This window comes from Cotesia glomerata, linkage group LG5 (assembly GCF_020080835.1).
Source record: "Cotesia glomerata isolate CgM1 linkage group LG5, MPM_Cglom_v2.3, whole genome shotgun sequence".
NCBI lineage: Eukaryota > Metazoa > Arthropoda > Insecta > Hymenoptera > Braconidae > Cotesia > Cotesia glomerata.
The window spans coordinates 18981931-19005030 of record NC_058162.1 but is presented as its reverse complement, the minus strand read 5'-3'; the positions used below and the strand labels follow the sequence as shown (position 1 = coordinate 19005030).

General features: G+C 36.1%; 4 protein-coding genes across 4 annotated transcripts; 2 read left to right on the top strand and 2 right to left on the bottom strand.

Moving 5' to 3' along the window:
• Positions 1-531: 531 nt before the first annotated feature.
• On the bottom strand, positions 532-1452 carry LOC123266100. The gene has a single exon (XM_044730133.1). The coding sequence runs from the start codon at positions 1450-1452 to the stop codon at positions 532-534; it is 921 nt and encodes a 306-aa protein (XP_044586068.1).
• A 3002-nt stretch (positions 1453-4454) lies between these two features.
• LOC123266099 lies at positions 4455-10189 on the top strand. Its single transcript, XM_044730132.1, has 2 exons — positions 4455-4812; positions 9952-10189. Exons 1-2 carry the CDS (start codon positions 4559-4561, stop codon positions 10187-10189), a joined length of 492 nt encoding a protein of 163 aa, XP_044586067.1. The 5' UTR covers positions 4455-4558.
• Positions 10190-10324: 135 nt separating this feature from the next.
• LOC123266098 lies at positions 10325-10921 on the top strand. The gene has a single exon (XM_044730131.1). It carries the CDS (start codon positions 10325-10327, stop codon positions 10919-10921), a length of 597 nt encoding a protein of 198 aa, XP_044586066.1.
• A 4974-nt stretch (positions 10922-15895) lies between these two features.
• LOC123266096 lies at positions 15896-20476 on the bottom strand. Its single transcript, XM_044730130.1, has 10 exons — positions 20175-20476; positions 19834-20089; positions 19688-19750; positions 19381-19584; positions 18976-19303; positions 17333-17477; positions 16911-16999; positions 16683-16808; positions 16415-16591; positions 15896-15903 (listed from the first exon to the last, which is right to left on the bottom strand). Exons 1-10 carry the CDS (start codon positions 20474-20476, stop codon positions 15896-15898), a joined length of 1698 nt encoding a protein of 565 aa, XP_044586065.1.
• Positions 20477-23100: the final 2624 nt, after the last annotated feature.

Sequence of the window (23100 nt, the reverse complement as noted above, 5' to 3'; positions counted from 1 at the left end):
TCAACCAAGTCAGCTTGCCAAGTCTCATCAAGACCTCGGATGTCAACATGACGACGTTTATAGTTCCTGCGAGCTGGTTTGTGAAGCTCTTTAGCTATCACTGCCTTTTTGTCGACCATTGAGTTTCTCAATGAGATATTTGATATTATTCTGGTGAGTGGAGACTACTGCTTTAACGTCCTCAATAGTCGTCTGCAAATTTATTATAGAAGCTTTCAGTATTACTATTTCAGAGTGTAAATGTGAAATAATCTCTTTCTGTTCACTGTCTATGCTTTTATCCAGTTCAGATATATGCCTCAGTACAAATTGCACTGTCGCAGCATCATGTTCATTTGGAGGATTACCAAGATTGCACAGTCTTTTATTCTCAATGTTATACTTTCCATCAGAAGTTACATTGAAACCTCTACCAGCTAGTCCTCGTTGACCTGACTTGTCATTGTCCAGTGGACGTCCAAATATATAGATGCTCATAGTTGTAAACACTTTGACTGTCAACGTCTGAATGAAATAATTTTCTAGAAGCTTTTAATATATAACTCCAGCCTCCCTAAGCTCTTCAATAATTGACATGATTTTATTCGTGTGACTTAGATTCCCAGCAGCTTGAGACGCCATCAGCAGCCGCAAACGATCAACTAATTCATTTGGATCATCCCAGTATACGTAGTCCATGGGTGTCTTGGTGGTAATCATAAATTTTGGTAGTCCTCTACCATGCTTTTCAACAAAATCAGTAATATATTTCTTATACTTGTCTGTTGAATCTATGTAAATACTTTTACTTGAATCATAACTTTTCCTATGAGTATTAGTTCTCTGGATAATTTCCAAATATTTTGTCTTATCATCTTGCGTGACAAGCGTATCTTTCGGTGATTTTGTAAACAATAATTCCAGCAACCCAGAAGTTATGGGATAATTTCTTTCTTTGACAGTTATTGTATCATTTGCAAATGAAATATTTGAATCACCCATATACATTTCACCATGTTTTTTGCGTACACCATATCTCATGTCATTATTTTTGTTTTTTGAACTTAAACGTTGTAAATAATTAGTGAGAAGAGGATTTTTAGGCTTTGGAGTACTTGTTAATGATGGTGGGGCAATAGGAAATGCTGTGTTGTTAGATGAACTTTCATCATCCGTCATTAAACTGTTGTACGTGGTTGGGTCAGCGTATAAAGATTTTTCAATCTCTTGTTCTTGAACCTCTTCTTTTTCAACCTGCGGCTTTTCTTCTTTTTTAATATTTTCTTCTTTAAGCTTTGAAGATTCAACTATACTCTGAAGTGGTGTTACAATAGGCTTGAACATTTCCTCCATGGCTTTTTCAGCTGTATCTTTACCTAACTTCAATATCTTATGCTTCCGTCGGATAGCATCGCTGGCTTGAGATATCTGATGCAGAATATCTTTCTGCTTTGAAATTTCTTCAGGCTTCATGTTGATAGGTTAAAATCTACAGCATGTATGACTATCACACTTTAAAGTACCTTAATTTATACTAATGAAGCAGTCGAATCCTTTTCGATACCTACCACTGTTCAATTCACTGTCTTTATCTATTACTACAAATCCATATTTATTCCAGCATGCTGAGCATAAATCTCTAAATGAGTTGTAAGGCATGTCTATATTTACATGATCATCATAAATATGCTTCAAATTCATTTCATCTTGACGGAACAGAACGAGAAAGTTTGCGTTATCTCTAATTAGATGTTTAGGTATTCGTGTATAAGTTTGACAGAGATAAAAGCTATCAACATCCTTGTGTCGACCCATTCAGAAAAAAGCCTTGATGTGATCCTGTTTTTCACAAGCAACATCGTCAAATATCATCAGGGAGTTAGGCTTAGCATCTTCAGGCTTAATTACAGCTTCATGTTCGCTGAATGTAAAGAATCCAATACCATCAATCTGTTTAAGCAGTGTCTCCAGGAACTGATACTTTGGTTGGTTAAGAGACTTTGAGTAGAGATATATATTCTCAAATCTCAAACCGTTTGGATGTACAATAAGAGACAGCAGAGCATTTGTTTTTCCACAGTTGGATGGTCCACAAAATATAGCACGTACACTATTTGGAAGTAGAGCACCGTGTCGTTTGAGTTTTTTCACTCCTGTCCCTTGAACAATTTGATCAAAGTTGATAACTGGTAACTGAGCTCTTGGTTTCTTAAACTCCATAACTGCTCAATTAATTCTGAGGCTCGGAGGTAAAAATACAGGCTTATATAGATCACCAAGTTAGTCTTTGATGTGTCATGTCTGAGAGCAGACGTGGTAACGGTATTGTCAACCATATAATCAATAAACTTCCACTTGAACTTCACATACCAGGGTATCAGTACTGTGGTCCAGGTACAAAGTTAGCCAAGAGGTTAGCTCGAGGTGATCCAGGTATAAATCCTTTGGACTCTGCGTGTAAGGAACATGATATAGCTTACTCAAAAAATCGTGAAAATTTGGAAGCCCGTCACGAGGCTGATAAAATCCTTGCTGAGAAAGCGTGGCAACGATTTCAAGCAAGAGACGCTGCTATTGGTGAAAAAGCTGCTGCTTGGAGTGTAAATAAAATCATGAAGTTGAAAAGACGTTTCGGTATGGGTCTTGAAAAAGAAAAACCTATTACCAAGCGTAAGACAATTAAAAGAAAAACAACGAAGCGTAAGACAGTTGTTAAAAGAAAGACAACGAAGAGAAAAACAACGAAGCGAAAAACAACAAAGCGTAAGATGATAAAACGCAAGACAGTCAAAAGAAAGACAACTAAGCTCAAGACTTCCAAAAAGAAGGATGTTGCTTTGAGACAGGTTGTTGATGAAGCTAAAAAGTCCATGCAGCCTGGTGGAGATCCAGTTAAAACAGCTCTTGAAGGTGCTCGCAAGGCTGTTAAGAAGGCTAGTGGGAAGAAAAACGTTCTTTTGCCTCGTATTCTACCAGTTCCATCAAAGATTGGTGGAGTACTTCCATTCTTGATTCCCCTGTTTGCAGGGTTATCAGCGGTTGGTGCTCTGGCAGGTGGAGCTGCAGGTGTTGCAAAAGCTGTGAACGATGCAAGTGCAGCTAAAAATCAACTTGTTGAAAAGAAACGTCACAACTTGAAGATGAAGGAAATAGCTGTAGGTAGAGGATTATTCCTTAAACCTTACCGCACTGGTATGGGACTTTATCTGAAACCATACCTAGAGGGAGCTGGCTGCAAGAACTCAAAAAACCAGTAGAGCTACTACATCGAGCACTGACTAACATTGATTTATTAAAGTACGCCAAGCTGCTTAAAATTCCAAATTTTCGTGGAGTTTTCATGAGAAATGATTCACCAAAATCTGGACCTAAAACAAATGAATCAGCAATAATAAATTTGGATGATAAACTTGGACCTGGAACTCACTGGGTTGCATACAAGAAAAATCATGATCAAGTAATTTATTTTGACAGTTTTGGTAATCTACAACCTCCACAAGACTTGATGAAATATCTCGATGTTGGTAGCGTAAAGTACAATCATAAAAGATATCAAGACTTTGATACAATCATATGTGGACATTTGTGTTTAAAATTCCTGACTGGACAACTATAAATTGAAGTGACTCGGGACTACAAGCGTCAGTCATGGCAGAGTCATTCACTTTGACACTATCTGGAAATTCCTCCATATTGGAGGCAAATTATTTTCCACCGATTGAGTTATCACCAACAAAAAATTATGTACTTGGACTTGTTAAGCTCCTGACAGTCAATTCAATACCAAATATCGACGTTGATGCTAATAAGTTTTATGTGTCATCAAAAAGATCCAAGAGAAGCACAGTCAAGAGATTTGATGAAATAACTATACCAACAGGGAGTTATGAAATTAAAGATATTGAAACTTATATAAACAAGACATTACCTGAACTGAGTTTCTCTTTAAAAGCAAACAACAATGAGTTGAAGAGTGAAATAAAATGTGATCAGTTTATAAATTTTGAACCTGAAGATTCCATTGGCTCATTACTTGGATTTACCAAACGTGTGCTTGAACCTAACACAGCACATAAATCTGATTTACCAGTCAAAATATTAAAAATCAACGCTCTGAGAGTTGAGTGCAATATAACTACTGGATCATACATCAATGGTGAGAAGAATCACACAATTCATGAATTTTTCCCGAGAGTTCCAGCAGGATATAAAATAGTAGAGGTACCAACAAATATCATTTACCTACCAGTCGCCGTACGAGCAATACACAACGTGAGACTCCGCATTGTTGACCAAGACGGGAAAATAGCAGATTTCCGTGGTGAAACTATAACGATAAGACTGCATATAAAAAGTCTGTAATGGGTATCGTATATGAGACAAAGACTGGTAGTGGGTATAAAAGGATTACAACATGTCCAAAGATTCCAAAGATGTCCAAAGATGATTACCAGTCATCATCGAGCTCGGAAAGTGTTAACACGCCAGAACGCAGAGTTCCTAAAAAGTCTAGGACTAAAATTACGTGGAAAATTCACAAGATAAAAATAAATTTTTGTTGTCTAGCTTGCGTAATACCATGGCGGAAATCTTAGATATAAAAAAATCGATTATTTTTTATGAGTCTATCACGCACTGTGAAGCTCATTCACACCTACCATACGCATCATCAACATTTAACAACAGTGATGAAATCAGGATTGCTGTTCAGCATCAAGATCTATGCTTGCTCCCAAGCAAGAGCACATTACATTTTTATGGAAGAATGAGAAAAGCTGATGGTTCTGCTGTGAGTGCTACTACAAAGATGATCAACATGGTTGTCTGTCATATGTTTGAAGAGATACGTTATGAGCTGAATGGTGTTTTTTTTTTTTTTTTTTGTAGGGGGGGGAATCCTTTTTACGGATTCTAGGCATAGCTGTTTGGCCTGGATATGTGGCGACTCGACGCAGCGTCATACTAATTCGACACTAACGCCCCTACCCACTAAACCCTAAACCCCTTTTCCTTCTTTCCTCTAATCCCTCATGGAAACCGCCGTCAGGCATTACTTCGTGAAGGGAGGATCTAGCTACTGCTCTTCCTTCTGGTGGCTAAGGTGTTAACTATCTTCCTTCTATCTTCTGCTATTTGCTCTTTTTCTTTCGGTGGAACGCAAGTCTTTAAGGACTTCTATTGCAAACGTGTTGGTAGCGTTCCAGGCAGCTTCTGATGACAACATTGCTTCTACTAGTGAATCTGGTTGCATTCTCTGGTTCAGGATCCTCTCCAGTTCTTCACGCTGTGGATCGAAACGAGGACATACAAAGAAGACGTGCTCTGCGTCTTCAGCAGCTCCTGGGCAGGACGGGCACTCCGAAGAGTCATCGTGCTTAAAGCGGTGTAGATACTCTCGAAAACACCCATGTCCCGACAACATCTGCGTAAGATAGTAATTGACCTCACCGTGATTCCGGTTAAGCCAAATGTCGACCCGAGGTATGAGACGGTGCGTCCACCTACCCTTCTCTGCAGCATCCCATTGTAGTTGCCATCGGCCTATGCTCTTTTGCCGTTCTTCAATTCTAAGTTCTTCCGGGCTCAGTGCAGTTGACCTTTTTCGTTGGTAAAGGGCCCGTCTTTCCTCTGCTAGAACTCTAAGAGGTAGGGTTCCAGCAATGACGCACACTGCTTCTTCTGATAGAGTGCGGAAGGCACTAGCTACTCGTAGGGCACTCTGTCGGTATATTGGTCCAGCTTTTCTCCATGATTCTTGGGTTTCCAGTGCATCAGCCCAAATGGATATTCCGTAAGTGAGCACTGATGTGACTACTGATGACAATAGTAGCCTCCTGCTCTGCATTGGGCCTCCGATGTTAGGCATCAGCCGTGCGAGACTAGCCCTCACTACTGACGCTTTGGCACTGACATGTTCCACCTGCTGTTTGAAGTTGAGTCGTGCATCCAGCATCACTCCCAGATAACGGATAAATGGTTGTGATGTGATTTCTCGGTCACCGACATTAATCTTAATTGTTTCAACTTCTTTTCGGCTGGTAATAAGCACTGCTTCGGTCTTCTGCTTGGCCAGTTGTAGGTTCACTGTATCCATCCACTGGTTGATCTTCTCAAAAGTGATGTCAAACAGATGTTGAATCTCGTCGAGGTGTTTGGCGACGATCACTGCGGCAACATCATCCGCATACGCTACCAGTTTGACACATCTTGGAAGCTTCAGTCTCAGGAGCCCGTCATACATGATATTCCACAGAAGTGGACCAAGAACAGAGCCCTGTGGCACACCACCGGTTATATCATACTCTTTTGGACCATTTTTTGTATCGTATTTCAGCACTCTATCTGTAAAATAGCTAATCACTAGTCTGCGAAGATATGTTGGCACGTTCTTCTCGTCGAGAGCTTGCATGATGCAGTCCCAATTAGCGGAATTGAAAGCATTTTTGATGTCCAAGGCAGCCACCAGGCAGTACTTCTTCGTTCCACCCTTCCATCTAGTTCCTGCGATTGCCTCTTTGGCCGTATTAACAACCAGGTTGATCGCGTCCAGGGTTGATCGTCCTTTCCGGAATCCATACTGGTTGTCTGCCAAGAGTGGGTCGACTACTGCATCTATTCGCTGATGGATGATACGCTCAAATATCTTACCCGCCGTATCTAGCATGCAGAGTGGTCGGTAAGATGACGGTTCTTCTGGCGGTTTCTTTCCTTTAGGTAAAAGTACTAACCGTTGCTGTTTCCACTTACGAGGAAAAGTCCCCTCCTTGAGGCATGCGTTGTAAGCGTCTAGAAATAATGTTGGTGCTGCCTTTATGATGGTTTTCAAGGCTATATTAGGGATTCCGTCCAATCCCGGCGCTTTATTATTTCCTACCCGATTACAGGCCTCCAACAATTCTTCTTCAGTGACAGGTGGAATGTCGTCCAGTTCATCTTGCGTTGACTGATAATTGAGACTGTGTTGCTGTGGAAACAGCGCAGTGACGATTTTCTGAAGGAGTTGGGGACACGTAGGTGACAGCATTTGTTGTTTCTTCAGGTGCGTCATGACCACCTTATACGGCCGACCCCACACGTCTTTGTCGACCTCGTATATGAGCTCTTTCCAGCATCTTCTTTTGCTCTCTTTTATGGCCTTATTAAGTTCACGACGAGCTTTTTTGTACTCTGCGATCAGCACTGCAGAGTAAGGTCGTTGATAGCCACGCTGTGATATTCTTCTCTTTCGATGACACTCTTTACGGAGGTTGCTGATATGATCATTCCACCAGTGTACCGCAGGTCTTGAATTCATAACACGTTTGCGAGGCATACTGGCATCACAAGCTTGTGTTACTCGCATCATCAGAGCCTTAGTATGTTCTTCTGCACATCCAGTCTCTATCGGATCACTATCGAGGGCTATTAGCAATACTTCTGGGTCAAGAGATTTCACCTTCCAACCGACGGTGTTAAATTGCTTGATAGGCCCCCGGAGGTTCTGGTCGTTTGACGTTTCCCAGAGTATCGCATGATGGTCACTGGCAGTGTAGATGTCCAGTACCTTCCAGTTAGTGTTACCTTTAGCAAGGCTGGTACTGACAAAAGTGACGTCTACAATCGAGCTTGCGTCACCTTTGGTGTAGGTCGGCGTGTCACCACTGTTGAGCAAGACTACATCTAGTGTAGAAAGAGCTTCTAGCAGCTCTCTTCCTCGTGCATTAGTCTGCTTACTGCCCCAGTCCACTGCCCAGGCGTTAAAGTCCCCGGCTATCGCCACTGGATGATGTTGCTTCGCGTCCTCGGTCAGTCGATCCAAGAAGTCAGTAAACTCAGCAATTGAGAGGCTAGGTGGTGCGTAGCAGCTGTAAAAACGGATGCCATCTACTGATGCTGCTACAAAGCCAGCGCTGCCATTGGTAGCTACACTCTGGAAAGGGAGCTTACCACAAGCCCAGATCACAGCTTTCGTGGTGATATCCGTCTCCCAAGGTTGTCCAGCTAAATGTTTATATGGCTCCGATAAAAGCACAACGTCGAGCTTTAATTCTCGTACTGTCTGCATAAGCAGGTCATGCGCAGCTTCGCAGTGATTGATGTTAAGCTGCAGTATCCTCATGTTCGTTTATTTGTCAGCTTCTGGAGTGCTTCTTGGAAGACTGGACATCGGCCAGAACCAGAACGGTGAGCAGTGTCCTGAGAGCCAGGTTTTTCCGCACATAACGCACATTTCACTTTATTTTGGCATTGAGCAGCTTGATGACCTGTTTGCCCACATTTGATGCAAAGCCCAGATCGGTCGACTTCGCTTTTACATTGAGCAGTAGTGTGCCCAAAGTGCCAGCACTTATAGCATCGTAATGGTGTCTTAATTGCTCTGACACGGCAATTTACCCAGCCAATCCTTATTTTGCCTGTCTTTCCAAGTATCTTCTGCACTATTGCTGCTGGCAATCGTACCGAAGCAGTTTGAGTACCTCTGTAGGCCGGACGAATTTTAATGACATCTTCAGGTATTTCGTAGTCATTTCCAGCTGCCTCTTGTAAGGCCTTCCGGACATCGTCTTTAGTTGTTTCGTCGTCAATGTCCCGGATTTCAAGCTGTTCCTCTGGGCCTTTACAGATGACTTGCGCTTCTTCTTTAAGGATGCTCTTGATGGTCTTCAGCAAAGCTTGTCCTTTGTCTGCGGTCTTTCTGGAAAGCGTAATGAGCATATTCCCATCATTCGTCTTTTGAACCTTGTCAACGACGTCACGGGTCTGATCTGGTGGGACATCTTTTTTAATCCGACGCAGTATCTCGGCATATTTTGCCTTCTCAACGGGTCGATTAATTAAGGCATTTGGTTTGGTGAATTTTCGCGGTTTTTCCCGCTTAGGCTCCGGCCGAGATTTGTTCTCCGGTTGTTTTGGTAACCGCTCTCTCGCTTGCTCCTTCTTCTCCTTCTTGGATTGGACCTTCTGCCATTCATGCACTGCTGGTTTTCCGGCGTTCTGCACTGCCGTGTTTTTCGGAGGGCTTGGTTTCAGGTCCTTTTTCTTCACAACTTGGCAGATCGTTGGGTCGGGAGAAGATCGATCTTTTCTCTTAGTTGACTTGCTGCTAGTTCTGATTCTGTCTTCCGCGACTGATTCACCGTCACCTTCGGCTCCAGTGTCCATTGCTTCTTCATTGACGATAGTTGCTTGAATGCTTCTCTCCGGTGTAGTGCGAGAAGTGCGTCGTACTGTTAAACACCATTCTTCATCAAGTTTCTTGAATCTCTGGAGGGCATTGGCTACGCTGGTCGTCTTGGTCTTAATCTCCTTGTGGATATTGACCTTAGATTGGATGAAGTCATTTAGCTCACTGGTCAGCTTTTCAAGGCGTTCAAACGCTTGCGACCGCTTCATTTCAGCGCTTGCTTCAATCGCTGCTTGTTGGGCATGAGGCCCGTTTTCACTATTGTTGTTTTCCTGTGCATAACTCATACTTTTAAATTCACCAGCGCATCGTACGGAGTGGAGCGGGTTGTCATAACTAGGAACGGGTGTACCCTCGGAGATAGTACTCCTACCCCAGTTCCCTGAGGCCTAGCCGACACTTAGCCAGCCCCGGAATACACGGACGGACTAGACTCGCTCGGAGCGGTGAAGATTCCGATCTCTAACACTCACTGCGTACTTCCTGATCAAGGCCCGAAGTGGCTGGCTCCTGATCCACTGCTGCAACTTACACCTCGGCAGAGCAAGCTCACATCAGCCGTGGCCTGCATCGTCGGAAACTACGACACGAGGTTCCGGTCACTCCCAGTGGGTCACAGCAGAGAACGATCGTCTTGTTAGGTCAGTTAGTGCGACCAACCCATTAAAGGGGAGTTTTGTCCACGGGAGCGTATTTTGTTTGGTTATTTTGCTTGGCTCCTACCCGCTGTACCTCATCAACTAAGAGATTAAGTGTCATCCAAGGACAGCGAGCGTTCTCCCATCCGCTCGGGGAGACGCGCCCGGTAGCAGTATCTCTTCTGCCCCGAGTGAGCTGAATGGTGTAGAAATTGACAGATGTAAGAATGTTGGTATTACCAGTGTTATGAAAGGATACGCATCTCTGAGTCCAGGACAGCAAAATATTTTGGAAAGTGCTGGTTGGATTATTAAAGAGGATGACAACAAGTTGACTGATGTTAATGGCTACTTTGATGTCTCAGTACCGCTGAGTTTTATCCTCGGATTTGCTGAAGATTATCATTGAGTTATTGTGAATGCCAAGCATGAATTAATACTGATCAGATCAAATACTGATCAAAATGCTGATGTTGTTACCGCTGAGAATGAAAATGTTACAATTACGATTCAAAAAATTGAGTGGATTGTACCGTATATAACAATGTCTGACAAGCAAAAAGTTGAGGTGTTGAATTATATAACTTCTGATCCAGCCATCCCAATCAGTTTCCGGACTTGGGAACTGTATGAGTATCCACTGCTACCAGCTACAACCAATCACATTTGGGCAATCAAAACAACAAATCAACTCGAGAAACCTCGTTTTGTCATCGTTGGATTTCAAACAGCAAGAAAGAATCAATCGAATCAAAATGCAAGCGAGTTTGACCACTGCAGTATAAGAGACATTAAGCTCATTTTGAACTCTCAGAGTTATCCATATGGAAATTTGAACCTTAATATCACAAATAATCAGTACGCTTTGATGTATGACATGTACACAAATTTTCAAAGTGCTTACTATGGAAAAGAAGCTGAACCGCTATTGGCTAAGAAAGATTTTCTAAAGACAGCTCCTCTGTATATAATTGACTGCTCCAAGCAGAACGAGTCAATCAAGTCTGGACCTGTGGATATACGTCTGGAGTTTGAATCGTCAGTACAGTTTCCAAATCAAACTGCTGCTTACTGTTTAATAATTTACGACCGAATAGTGGAATACAATCCCATCAGCAGCACTGTAAGAAAACTTACTTAATGGTACAGTTTGATCCTAAGCCTACCATACATTACATGTATGTGTGGGACTTTGTATCCAGACAAGCAAGGAAAGGTCCATGGGAACAAGCAGCAAGAGATAGGGAACGATTTCGTCGGCGAATACAAGAATTAAATAAAATTATTGAACCTGTATTAATTAATAAACTTAATGTAATAAAAAAATCGTAAAAAAACACTTTATAATTTATTGATTGTTTATTTATAAAACCTTATTAAAATAATTATTTTAAGATACATTAGCTTATAAATAAGATTTATTGTTACATTCATAGCAGTCCTTCTTCAATGGATAAGGACCGTCAAGAACATCATCATACATAGTCTTATAGTGCTCTGTACATCTTGTATAATCGATAAATCTTGAGTCCATCTTCATGTGATGAGGAAGCTTTGACCATATGGCATTTATTTCATGCTTTGTGAATTGAAGTATGAAAGATTCATCTAAACAAGCGATATCTTGTGGATCCATCTTGACTAAGGACTGGAGCTAATAAAAAAGTTGTAATGATTTTTCCAGTGATGGACTCAAACCCCAACAGCTGAGAAACCAACGTTTTATTCTCTGAACTGTTTCGTATGCACAAGCATAATTGCCGTTCCTTGAGTGAATTTTCTTCAGGAGACATGGGTGGATAGGATCAAAGTCTTCAAGATGGTTGATAAATCTCATCTTTGATAGATCAATTATTTCAAATGAAAAATTAATTGCTTTTTCAAGCCAACATTTTTTTTCCTCACTCAAAACATAAACATATGTATTGTGCTTGAGAGTCTCTCGCAGCACTTCTTCGAGTTCGCAATAGAAGAAGGATCCTTCATCCCATCTAATACCATGACTTCTAGACCAAAAGTCTTTGGTCTCCAAGACTATAAATTCATTGGTGTACTCTGCTGGCGGTTCGAAAGTTGCTAGCGCTGCAGAACTCAAAAAATCCACTTCATCACTAAGCGAGATAACAGCAAGCTTTTTTACAATAAAATATCCATCAAGCGTGGAGAAGCCTTCAAAATCAATGAAAATCTCCATCTTCTCGACTTTATTCAACTGCTCAAGTTCAAGAACAAAATAACGGTCTTATGGTCACGAGCTGACTTTATATAATTGATTCCCCACCATAATACACGATAAAAAAGTGGGGGGTAAATTGCGCAATAAGGATTGCGTCAGAAAATGTCGTCATCAAACTAGTTTTTTTAAAATGTAGCTGAAAATAGCGGTAAAAGGGTTGTAGATATGGTCAAAATGGTGGCCACCAGGTCAAAAAAGGGTGGAAATTAAAATTCAAAAGATGGCGCCAAAATGGTGGAAATCAAAAAAAGAAGCGCCAAAATGGTTGGAATAAAAAATTCAAAAAGGGGGCGCCAAAATGGTGGAAATCAAAAAAAGAAGCGCCAAAATAGTTGGAATAAAAATTCAAAAAGTGGCGCCAAAATGGTAGGAATAAAAATTCAAAAAGTGGCGCCAAAATGGTGGAAATAAAAATTCAAAAAGTGGCGCCAAAATGGTGGAAATAAAAATTCAAAAAGGGGCGCCAAAATTGTGGGTATAAAAATTCAAAAAGGGGCGCCAAAATGGTGGGTATAAAAATTCAAAAAGGGGGCGCCAAAATGGTGGGTATAAAAATTCAGAATAGTTGATAAAAAAGGGCTGAAAATATGGTCGGTAATTTAGCATAGACACGAACCACTCGGTCGGTAATGCAGATTCCTACTTTACCAGTGTCTCGGAAGCCCCTTGCTCCTCTACTCTTAAATCAAGGAAATGGTTCTTCAAAATTATTTACTTGATTCAAGTTAATTGTTTTTTCTGTGTTAGTCTTAGTTGATCAGTCTTGATCCAAGATCTAACCAATATCTTTGTAACAAGTCTTGCTTGCCAGACTTGAGATAAGAGCCAGCCACTATTGACATTGTTAAAACTGTAAATTTGACAGTTTTTCTATCATTTTATTGTTGTTTTTTTTTTCAAATACTTAAATTGAAAATTTATTATTTAACAAAAATAATTACATATCGTCCAGATTGATATGGTCTTAAAAAATTTAAAATATAATAATTTACAGTGGAATTTTTAGTATTGATAATTTTAAACATTAAAATTTATAACAAAATATTAAAAGTATGCAGAACGATGTACAAATTCTAAAGTAATATAAGGACTTGACTTTTGTATTTTTTTAAATTAATAAACATTTCTAAAAAATCGTTAATTTTCATCAAAACACAATATTAAATAACATAAATTATGAAAATAATAAACCGCCACACTCTGTCACAATATAGATTTAGCTTATAAGAGAAATGAGATGTAGAACAACTTATCGGTCGTATGGCGTAGGGGTTAGTTATCGGTCTAGCAAGCGCGCGGCTCGGGTTCGAATCTCGGTTAGGGCAAATGCAATTTTCACTTTATTTCCATAATTAATAAAGGTTAGGTCTAAATAAAGAGTCAAATGGTCTAAACTTGCGTTAGCCCTGCACAAAAATTAAAATAAAAAAAAATAACAGTTAAAAAATTCCTTTTTATCAAATGGCATGGGCCATACTTGAATAGTAACTGTAGTCCTGGTAACCAGGCATGGGTTAGACTTGAAAATCGGTATTGACTCAATACTAAAATTGAGTCTTGGCATAATACTTATTTTCAGTCTTGGCGCAATACTTATTCTCAGTCTTGACACAGTACTGATATTCAGTCTTGGCAGGAAGTTATCATTTGTATGCTTAGACGGACTTGGGCCAAGCTTGGATTTCAAGCTTGCCCCAGAGTTAATGAGCATTGCACCAAGCCTTGGCCAAGCTCGGGCCGATTGTCATTTCCTCTAAGGGTACTATTTTTTATAGTATCTGTGCCGAACGGTCAAATTTGTGTCCTATCTTGCAAGAAGGAAGTGCTACTTTTCTCTTATGAGCCAGCAATTAGAACATTTTGACATCTGCACTAACCTTTTCGCAAAACTAAGGCAGAAATTTTAAATTTCGGTTGCACATATGGGAAAAGCCTTTGACTGGAGAGGCTATCATACACATAAAAATTGAAATTTTTACCTTCGTATTGCGGGAAGGTTAAGTACTCTTTAATGCTCTGCACAAAAAGTCGTGCAATTATTTTTGAAATTGATGATTATTTTCATAGTCTCCAGAATCAAACTTGTGGGTATAGAATATGTCGATCATTGATTGTTTTAGATATATATTCCCATGTATATCCATACACATAAATCTCAAAATCGCAGGTTGAACAAAAGCAATCCTCATCAGTACAGCAGTCATTGTCAGACTGACGATCGTTTCAACGATGCCGAGGTATCGATCAACGCTCCCCATAATTACGTATTGTCTGTACAAATGCCATATCCTGAATATAGTGGACTCTGCATTTGCGTTTAGAATTGCTTTGTACCGCTATTGAATAATACTCTCCGTACCTAATAGCAATCCTGATCATGCTGCCGGAAGCGAATTGTCATCTACTCATTTTGACCATTATGTTCATATAGCAACCAATCGAAATATTATTTATGCTATCGCCGAGATATTGTTACTGTAGAAAGAATAGTATAGTCTTTCATGCATTTAATTACGAAGAAAAGTATTCAAGTAATCTACAAATAAAATTCAATAATTAAATTTTGCATCGTGCATGGTCGTTATTAGACCAGCCCAAACTAAGAACAATAGTGTTGGCACAAAAAGCAATAATGTTCATGCCATACAACATTATAAATTTCGAACAGTTCACTTTGTTCTATATTATTTATTGAATATTCGAAATTAACCTTTCTCAGCTGGCATGTAATGGCAGTTTCTCTGTGAATAGAATAGAGTTTGAAATTTTCCTACATTCTGCATATACATATTGGAGTTCCTGAGCGTCCTATAGTTTGTGAAAGACGGGAATTTTTCCTTGTAACTTGTGATTAGATCCCAGTTGGAGTCAAAGAAGTTTAATTCACTGCGAATTCTGAAAAAAAAAAAAAAAAAAAAAAAAAATTGTTTTAAATGTTTCTATTGAAAATAATTTAGTGATTCATATTTTAAAATGAATCGCTGATAATAATTGTCATTTTAGTCAATTTCTACTGAATCTATTGTCTGTGATAACGAAACATTATGTCAAATCAGAAATCTATTTAAGTAAGCGTAGGTAAAGATGTTAAGACGCTTCATATGATTACCATCCCAGATAACACGAGTTGATAATCAACTAATTGATGTTCAATGATCTACGTCAAGTTTACGTATAATTCGCATTAACTTGTACACTTACAATAGTTTCACAGAACTTGACTTTAACTTACTCATCAAGTTGATGCAAATCCACTGCCGGAATTAACCAAATGGTTCACTCAAAGTTGACGCGAAGTTTACAAAAAGATGACGTTAACTTGACGCAAACTAGTTATAAGTACAAATGTTGCCTTACTGTTTCTGTAAACTTTACGTCCTATTCCGGCCGCAGGTTTACGTCAACTCGGTTTCATTTTTGCTAACAGAGATATTTAGTGTTGGAAATACACTGTTAGTCGATAAGTAGTTTTATTCGAAATATGTGATACATACCATGGTAACAAATAGTTGCTTCATGTGTTTTAACGGCACACTCACAGGCTTACTCAAAACTTCTTTACTCCAGCGCAAGAATGACAACTTAATTCAGTACGAACCGTACTCAGGTATAACTTTACTCCCGTCCTACGCCATGTTTATTCAATAATACCATTATTCAGAGACATCTGTACTCGAATTTTAATGGGTAACGAAGTTTGTCGATAAGAAAGTAATCATTAAAAAATAGACCAGGCTGTATTGATAAAAAAGAAACTTGAGGTCTTTACTCTCAATATTTTCAAATAATTCCCAATGACTAACGTAGTCGTAGTGCAAATTTTTCTTTTTAAATAAAAAAATTTTCTAAATTCTCATGATAGTTATAACTTCTAGATATTTATGATACTGAAAGTTACAGACATTTGACAATTATTAGGTTTTTTTTTAAGAAAAAGATTTTTCTAACAAAAATTTAAAAAAATAATTCACATGTAGAAATTTGAAAGATCTAAAAGTGAACTTTCATAAAATATTTTTTTTTGCACTAATTTATTTTTTACATAAAACCAAAAATTTGACGGGTGTCTGCTAATTTCAGTATCAAAGATATTTATATTTTTTTATACTTTATTAGATCAAATAGCTTATTGTTGAAGTTGAATAATTTTATTGAAGTAAATATGAGGTGTAATTGTATAGGATAATAATAACAATTAACTTTAATCAATAAAGAATTAAATGAAAAGTAATTAATATTTTATTTTTAGATTTTTAACATAAAAGATTATAAATTTTATAGTTATTATTATATTTTAGTGAATGATCATCAACATTTCGCTTGGTGCCAGACATACAAAACAAATTAATTTTTGCCTATTCTCTTCTCTGGGGGCAGATATTTCTGATTTGTACTTACATTCTAAACATAAACATAAGTGTCCACACGGACAGAAAACTGCCTTAGCTTGATTCACTAGGCACGCATAGCATTGAGCGCCTTCTATTGCAGGCTGATCTGGAAATATCATCCCCGCTGTTGCAGCATGAATCCAAGGAGCAACCTCCTGCTGATTTTCCATTATGATTTCACCAGCTAACATAAAAATAAAAATGTAAATTATTATACTTAGTGTAAATATATTATCATGCTATTAAAACTATTAGTATTTATTTTATATCTTTACCGTAATGATTGATATCATCAATCGGATTTGCTGCATCTATTGGTGCTTGTATAGCTGCAGGTAGTTCAACATCACGAATATGTCCGAGCAAAACTTCTTCTTCCATTTTTAAGTCATCATCTACGTCTGTAATAAATAAAGAAAAAAAAATTAATGTCTTACAAAACATTTTATTTTATATATAACTAATAATGATTTCTACTAAAATTAAAAAATAAAAGAACATACACTGTTGTCTCATTACGGCTACATCTAAACGATACCGGACTTCTACACGTCGAATTGCAGCCATTTCGAGAAATTCAAGCATCGAGTATCTACAAAAAATTAATTATAAGTGAATCCCTGATTTAAAAAATGGATTAAAAAGTATTGAAAAGTATTGAACCTATGCAAACTGTATATCTATACTGTATGTATATATAGATATGTAGTTTGCATAAGTTCAATACTTTTCAATACTTTTGAATACATTTTAATCCATTTTTTTAATTAGGGATATTGTTTAAGTTTATAAATAGTTTTGGGTATTTTCACCGTGTCGATAATTTTTATGGGATAAAATCATAAACCAATCATAAGAGTTAAAAGTCATAAATTTAATTTATAGTAAATAAACATATCCTTATGTAGTAACCATTAAATTTTACCTCCTGGTTTCTAAAGCTTCCTGAATGCCTTGAATAAAAAGGTCCATGTGGTATTGTCGGTGTCTCCTATTTCTCCCAAAGTCCATTCCACCCAGTAAGCGATTTAATTTTTTTTCATCATCTTTGATGATTTCTATTAAACGATCTGAAATTGTTTAATACGATATAATAATTGACTTACACACTTTTTATTTTATTTACATAATTGTTGGGTTTAGTGATTCTGATTACTAATTATAATTAGTGATTACTGAGAAAGTATAGGACACCAGTCCCTGTTATTGTCAAAACACTATATATTTGGGCTCGGTTTTAAATATAGTCTTCTGAGAAAATATAAGGTGAGTAATTTTATTTTGAAAATAAATGATTTTATTCTAAAAATTTTAAACACTGATTAAAAAATTAGTCTTTAAAATGAAACACTAACTAAAAAATAAAATTATATTATTTTTAGAAATGAATATTCACATCATATTTTATGACACTGAAATTGACGAACATTTAACAATTTTTAGTATTTTATTAAACATAATAATTATAAAAAAAATACATGTAGAGAAATTTAAAAAAAATATAGATGCAATTTTTAAAAAATATTATTCAAGTACAAATTTTTTTGTTAAATCAAATCAAAAAATCATTAGATGTCTGCTGATTTTAGTATCATAATATTTTAGTTGAGAAGAATTTTATATAATAATAATAATAATAATATTAATAGAAATTTTGTTTTCAAAATTTGTTTCAGGTCTAGGAAAGATTAATAATTTTAAGAAAAAAGAAACCAAAGCCGCAAAAATAAATTTACATGTGATTTCTGATACACTTAGTATCATTACAATAACTATTTGTTTCATACTCAAGTTTCCTCAGATTTCAAATTTACTAGCCATCAAATCAACTAAAGGAATGTCTATTTTAGGATTATTGTTAGAACTTATTAGATAAAATTATTTTTAATTTTTTTATTATTAATTTTCTGTAAATTTTACGAGAGTCTAAAGTTAGCAGACAGGTAATGATAACGAAATCAAGAGAAATTTTATAATTTTCAGGAATTTTTTAAAAAATAAATTATAACAGAAAATGTATAAAAAAATTTCACCTGTAGAAATAGTAAAAAACTCGAAATACAATTTTTTTTTTTAATTTTCTAGAACTAAATTATTTGTTAAATGAAATCCAAAAAAATGGTCACCTGTCTGCTGATTTCAGTATTTTTTTTAATATAAATATTTTCTTTAGTTAGAATTGAAAAAAACAAAAAATGGACTCTTAGATTATGAAAAAAAAGTGTCTTAAATTTTTATTTTAAATGTTAACTAAAAAAAAATATTTATAGTTAAAAAGTCTTCTAACTTTAGACTCCCAAGTTTTACTTACATTTAAAGATACTGAAATTAACATAGATCAAATAATTTTTTAGATTTTTATAACAATTCTATTATTACAAAAATAAATTGAGCAAATTCCACATGTGAAAATTAAAAAAAAATTACAATTGCGAATTTTCAAAAATATTTGAATGTTAATGAATTTGTTATGAAAATTAAAAAATTGTCAGTCTGCTGATTTCAGTACTATTTTGTAAAACTATAATTTATTTAATAATAAAAACTTTGTTAAGTTTTTTTACTTACGTAAGAATTTAAATAAAGGTGGATGAGGCCCAAGTATCGATGACAGGTGTAGGTTATAAACTTCGGAAATATTATTTGTTCGCCAAGGTGTATTATACACCGAAATAATATCTGCAAGAGGTAACCAAAATCTTTGTAGATATCGGCGAAATAAATAAAAATTATCATTATTTTCTTCTAAAGGTCTTAATAATGTAACGATCTCTTCCAAAGCTTCCTCAAGCCTGGCCGCTGGGACTAATGGTAACACCCATGTTAAATTGAGAATTCGATGTTCAGGTGCATTACGATCAGGAAGTCTTAGAGAGTTCCATTTTCTCGTAACAGCCTAAAAAAATTATATTTTGCTCAGCATCTTGCTGTAGTAAACATAATATACTTAACATGTTAATACTAAAAACTTACCCGAGCAAAATGGAACCAACAGCCTCTCCGATGGACCCACGGCATGCATGATTGTATGGATTTTAAAATCGCGGCTTCGAAGTCCGTTACGACTGTTTGAAGATTTTGTTGAATTACCGGTACTTCAAATAAAATCCAGCGAAATATTGACTCGTACATTTTTGTTGTACGACGACTGCATAAAACATATAAGATAGGAATTCCCTGCAATTGTTTATTTTATGTTATTAGTGTAAACAGTTCTTGATCAATTTTTATATTAAATAAATATTAATTTATTATAATATTATTTAAAATACTTATTTACCACATCCATTCGACGTACATGGATAATGAGAAGTTGCGAAGCACGCGGGCGTAGAGGCACACACTGTATTAAATTAGAATAGAATGTTATAGCGAGGAGAATAATTAAAAAAATTTTAATGTTAATAATTTACACCACATATTTACCTGAAAAGTGCCGTCTATGTGCCACTCATTGCTTTCTCCAAGTCTTTTTAACATGTTATTGCTCCCAAAAATTTGAGCAATTGATCCATCATCAGCAATGACTTCCTGTTGATAAATATTTGAAATCCGACGATAAGCTGTTAGCATTGGACCCAGATGAACAAAATTTTGAGGAAGTGGAGGACGATGACGACGTCGTTGCCGATGAATTACTTGTCGTGATGCGTGGGATCGAATATTACCTGCGTTTGGCAAGCTGTTGAAACAATACATTGGTAAGTAAATGAACGGAAAAAGGAAACAAATATGAAATAATAATATTATACAACAAGTGTTCTTACTTTCTTGAAACATTATTTATTATTTCGTTTGGAAATAAGTCCGTTAATAAAGCGTTGTTCTGTAATTCTCGGATCACTGGCTCGCGGTTCAGAATTTCTGGTATGAGATGATTATGGATACCATCTACTTGAAGTCTACCATCCGCGTTTTTCCATAATTTGACGCGACAGCGATTCACGGTGATTCGCGAGGAACAAAGGTACCGTTTCCTTACTTTTGTCGAATATCTGGAATCTAAATGAAATGTGAAACCATCGTGTACGATTCGATTGGATCCTTGCCGCTGTCCTCGAGTTTCCATAACCTTATATAACGGCGTAGTTGCTTGGTTACAATAAATAACACTGGGTGATTGCGAATAGGAAATAATTTCACATAAACTTTATTTAAATACCCTAAGAGTAATTTATCGAGTCCGATAGTAACGATAATCTGTTGCTTACTGTTGCGGTCTGTACTTATGGGAATAGCATTTCTCATATCCCGCCTAAAACTGATGCGCATGGCCACATACACTATCATTTGTTTAAAAAGACGTAAGTAGTGTGAATTGTAAATGGAGATTGCTTGTACGTCACTGACATACGTGACAAATTTCGTCATGCGTATTAACCCTTTCTCGTCAAAGCTAGGCTGTGCTTTCTTGGTATAACAAGGAAACGTGTAGATCCACCAATCACGTCAAAGCATTTCGTTTTAGCGGGTGAACGGAGAGCCGAATGAGCTAGTCGCACACAAGACATTCCACGACTTCACTTGTTGTACGTAAACTTCTACTAAAGTTTGTAAGTATCCTGTTAGTCCATATTTTATTAAGAAAATGTATATTGTGTGAAATTATGTTTTTAATTTAGTAATTATTTTTAGTAACCTGGCAGATAAATATTGCAGTCCAAAGAACTTCGTTGCAGTTTCTAGACAACTTTTCATCGAAATAAGTAAGTTATTTTTTATTTTTTCACTAGATATTTCATATATTAAAAAATATTGCATCAGTTTTAGTAAATGGAATTTTACTTTTGTCAGAAAAATAAATATCCAAATTTTTATATGATAACAATTAAAAGAAACTTGTGGCGGCACCCTTTGATCGGGTAAGCCCGCGTGTTCATTTTTGCTAATTTCAAAGACGTATTTTTTACTAACATTAAAATTTTTTTACTTACATCTGATCCTATGCATCAAAGTAATTTGTATTATTAAGTTAAATAAGTATTTAAAATTTCATGAAAATAATTCCGACTCTCGATTGTTATGATCAAGAAGTAAATTTTATTCTCTAAATACGAATGAAAATGAATGTGGTATTCGATAGCACTCAGTACACTCGAACTAAGATCTTGGGTTTTACCACGCGGGAAATGTAGATACAATAAAATAAAATGAAATGAACCGACGAACAGTATGAAAATTTTTATAAACATAAAATTATTTTAGCATAGGATTTATTCATTGTATACAACTACGAAATATGTGCTGTGTTAAACAGTAAAGAATAGTAGTCGTGAGTAACTTCGTTTCTGATTCAAGCGCACACGTCTCCTTACGACAGTTTTATTAATGAACTACGTGTTAATGTTTACTCTATGGGTCATATTTTTCAAGATTTTTTTATAACAAGTAAAATTAATTTTTTTTGCTATTCGACCTTTTTTAACATTTGCAATATTTTGGAGGCTAAGGGCCAGTTTTTCAATCCGGGATAAAATGTTATTTACTGATAAAATATATCTATATATTTTATGTATAAAGAAATACTGATAATAATAATTTTATCCTGGATAACATTTATCTCGGATTGAAAAACTAGCCCTAAGTTATAATTTTTTGTATTCTATTTCATTTACCGTTAGTTTTATCAGATAGCAAATGTGCCTCGTTGATCGATCCCACGAATTCTTGCCTGAATAAAAATAAAAATTAATAAATGCAAGTATTATTTTTTATAGTATTGTTATTTACTGCATCCTCAATTTGTAAATGTGATAAAAGAAAAACGTTTATTCAAAGTCCTGCCAAAATCTACTCCACACGTGACGCATACGAGCGATAGATCGATGCAGCATTGTGATTTATCAATTCCATTTCACTAAACTCTCCTGATTTTATCTCTTATAAAAAAATAAAGAACATCAACTAAAAAAGAAGTTGCTTATAGTGTCGCTGTGTTTTATATACTGCTATCAAGTGTTTAGTATAGAATATGGGTATAAATGTTACTAAAAAAAATCATAAAAAGTTGTTATAAAAAAATATCTCTCAACTAAGTATTTGACGATTTTACATACCTGAAACACTTTCATACACGTTTGCAAATGTGTAACTAATAAGTTCGGATATTGTGGTCGGTGGAAGTAGTGAAGTCTTTACTTCGAGCAGCCGCGCGTCTCCACAAATAAAAGTTTTTTCACTGAAATCGTACTATCGAATCTTCGCTCTTTTGTTTTTTTTTGTTTTGTTTACATTTTTTTTAAACATTGTAATTGTTGATAATGTCTCGTGGTTAATTGACAATGAAATTTGTTTTTTGCTTAAATTATAAAATATTCGTTCCAAATATTTTTTTTTGTTATTTAATATTTTTCACCTTTTTTAGTTATAAATTCTACAAGACCGTTAATGAAAAAAATTTAATTTAATATTAGAATTATTTCTTATTCACTCTTTTAGTAATGACGCAGATTTATGATTTTTATGGGATCATCTGATTATTGTTACTAATATTTTACGTTTTTGACTCAAACTAATCTTATACAATAGTGACAGTTAATTATTTATTTATTGAAATAATATAAATAATAATACAATAACAAAGAACTGATTTTCATTTTGTTTTCAGGATTTTGATTTTTAAATATTGCTATTGACGTTTCCTTGGCTTCATGCAGCCTTCATTCCAATCTTGTATTGTACAACTGAGTCTTC

Bases quoted from the DNA above. Each gene is read 5' to 3' on its own strand.
- LOC123266100 (XM_044730133.1), bottom strand. From the start codon at position 1,452: ATGAAGCCTGAAGAAATTTCAAAGCAGAAAGATATTCTGCATCAGATA.
- LOC123266099 (XM_044730132.1), top strand. From the start codon at position 4,559: ATGGCGGAAATCTTAGATATAAAAAAATCGATTATTTTTTATGAGTCT. The intron at 4,813-9,951 runs GTTTGAAGAGAT...CGCGCCCGGTAG, and splicing joins AACATGGTTGTCTGTCATAT to CAGTATCTCTTCTGCCCCGA.
- LOC123266098 (XM_044730131.1), top strand. From the start codon at position 10,325: ATGTCTGACAAGCAAAAAGTTGAGGTGTTGAATTATATAACTTCTGAT.
- LOC123266096 (XM_044730130.1), bottom strand. From the start codon at position 20,476: ATGGAAACTCGAGGACAGCGGCAAGGATCCAATCGAATCGTACACGAT. The intron at 17,478-18,975 runs GTAAGTAAAAAA...AAACAATTTCAG, and splicing joins ACCTTTATTTAAATTCTTAC to ATCGTTTAATAGAAATCATC. The intron at 16,809-16,910 runs GTATGTTCTTTT...TATTTATTACAG, and splicing joins AGCCGTAATGAGACAACAGT to ACGTAGATGATGACTTAAAA.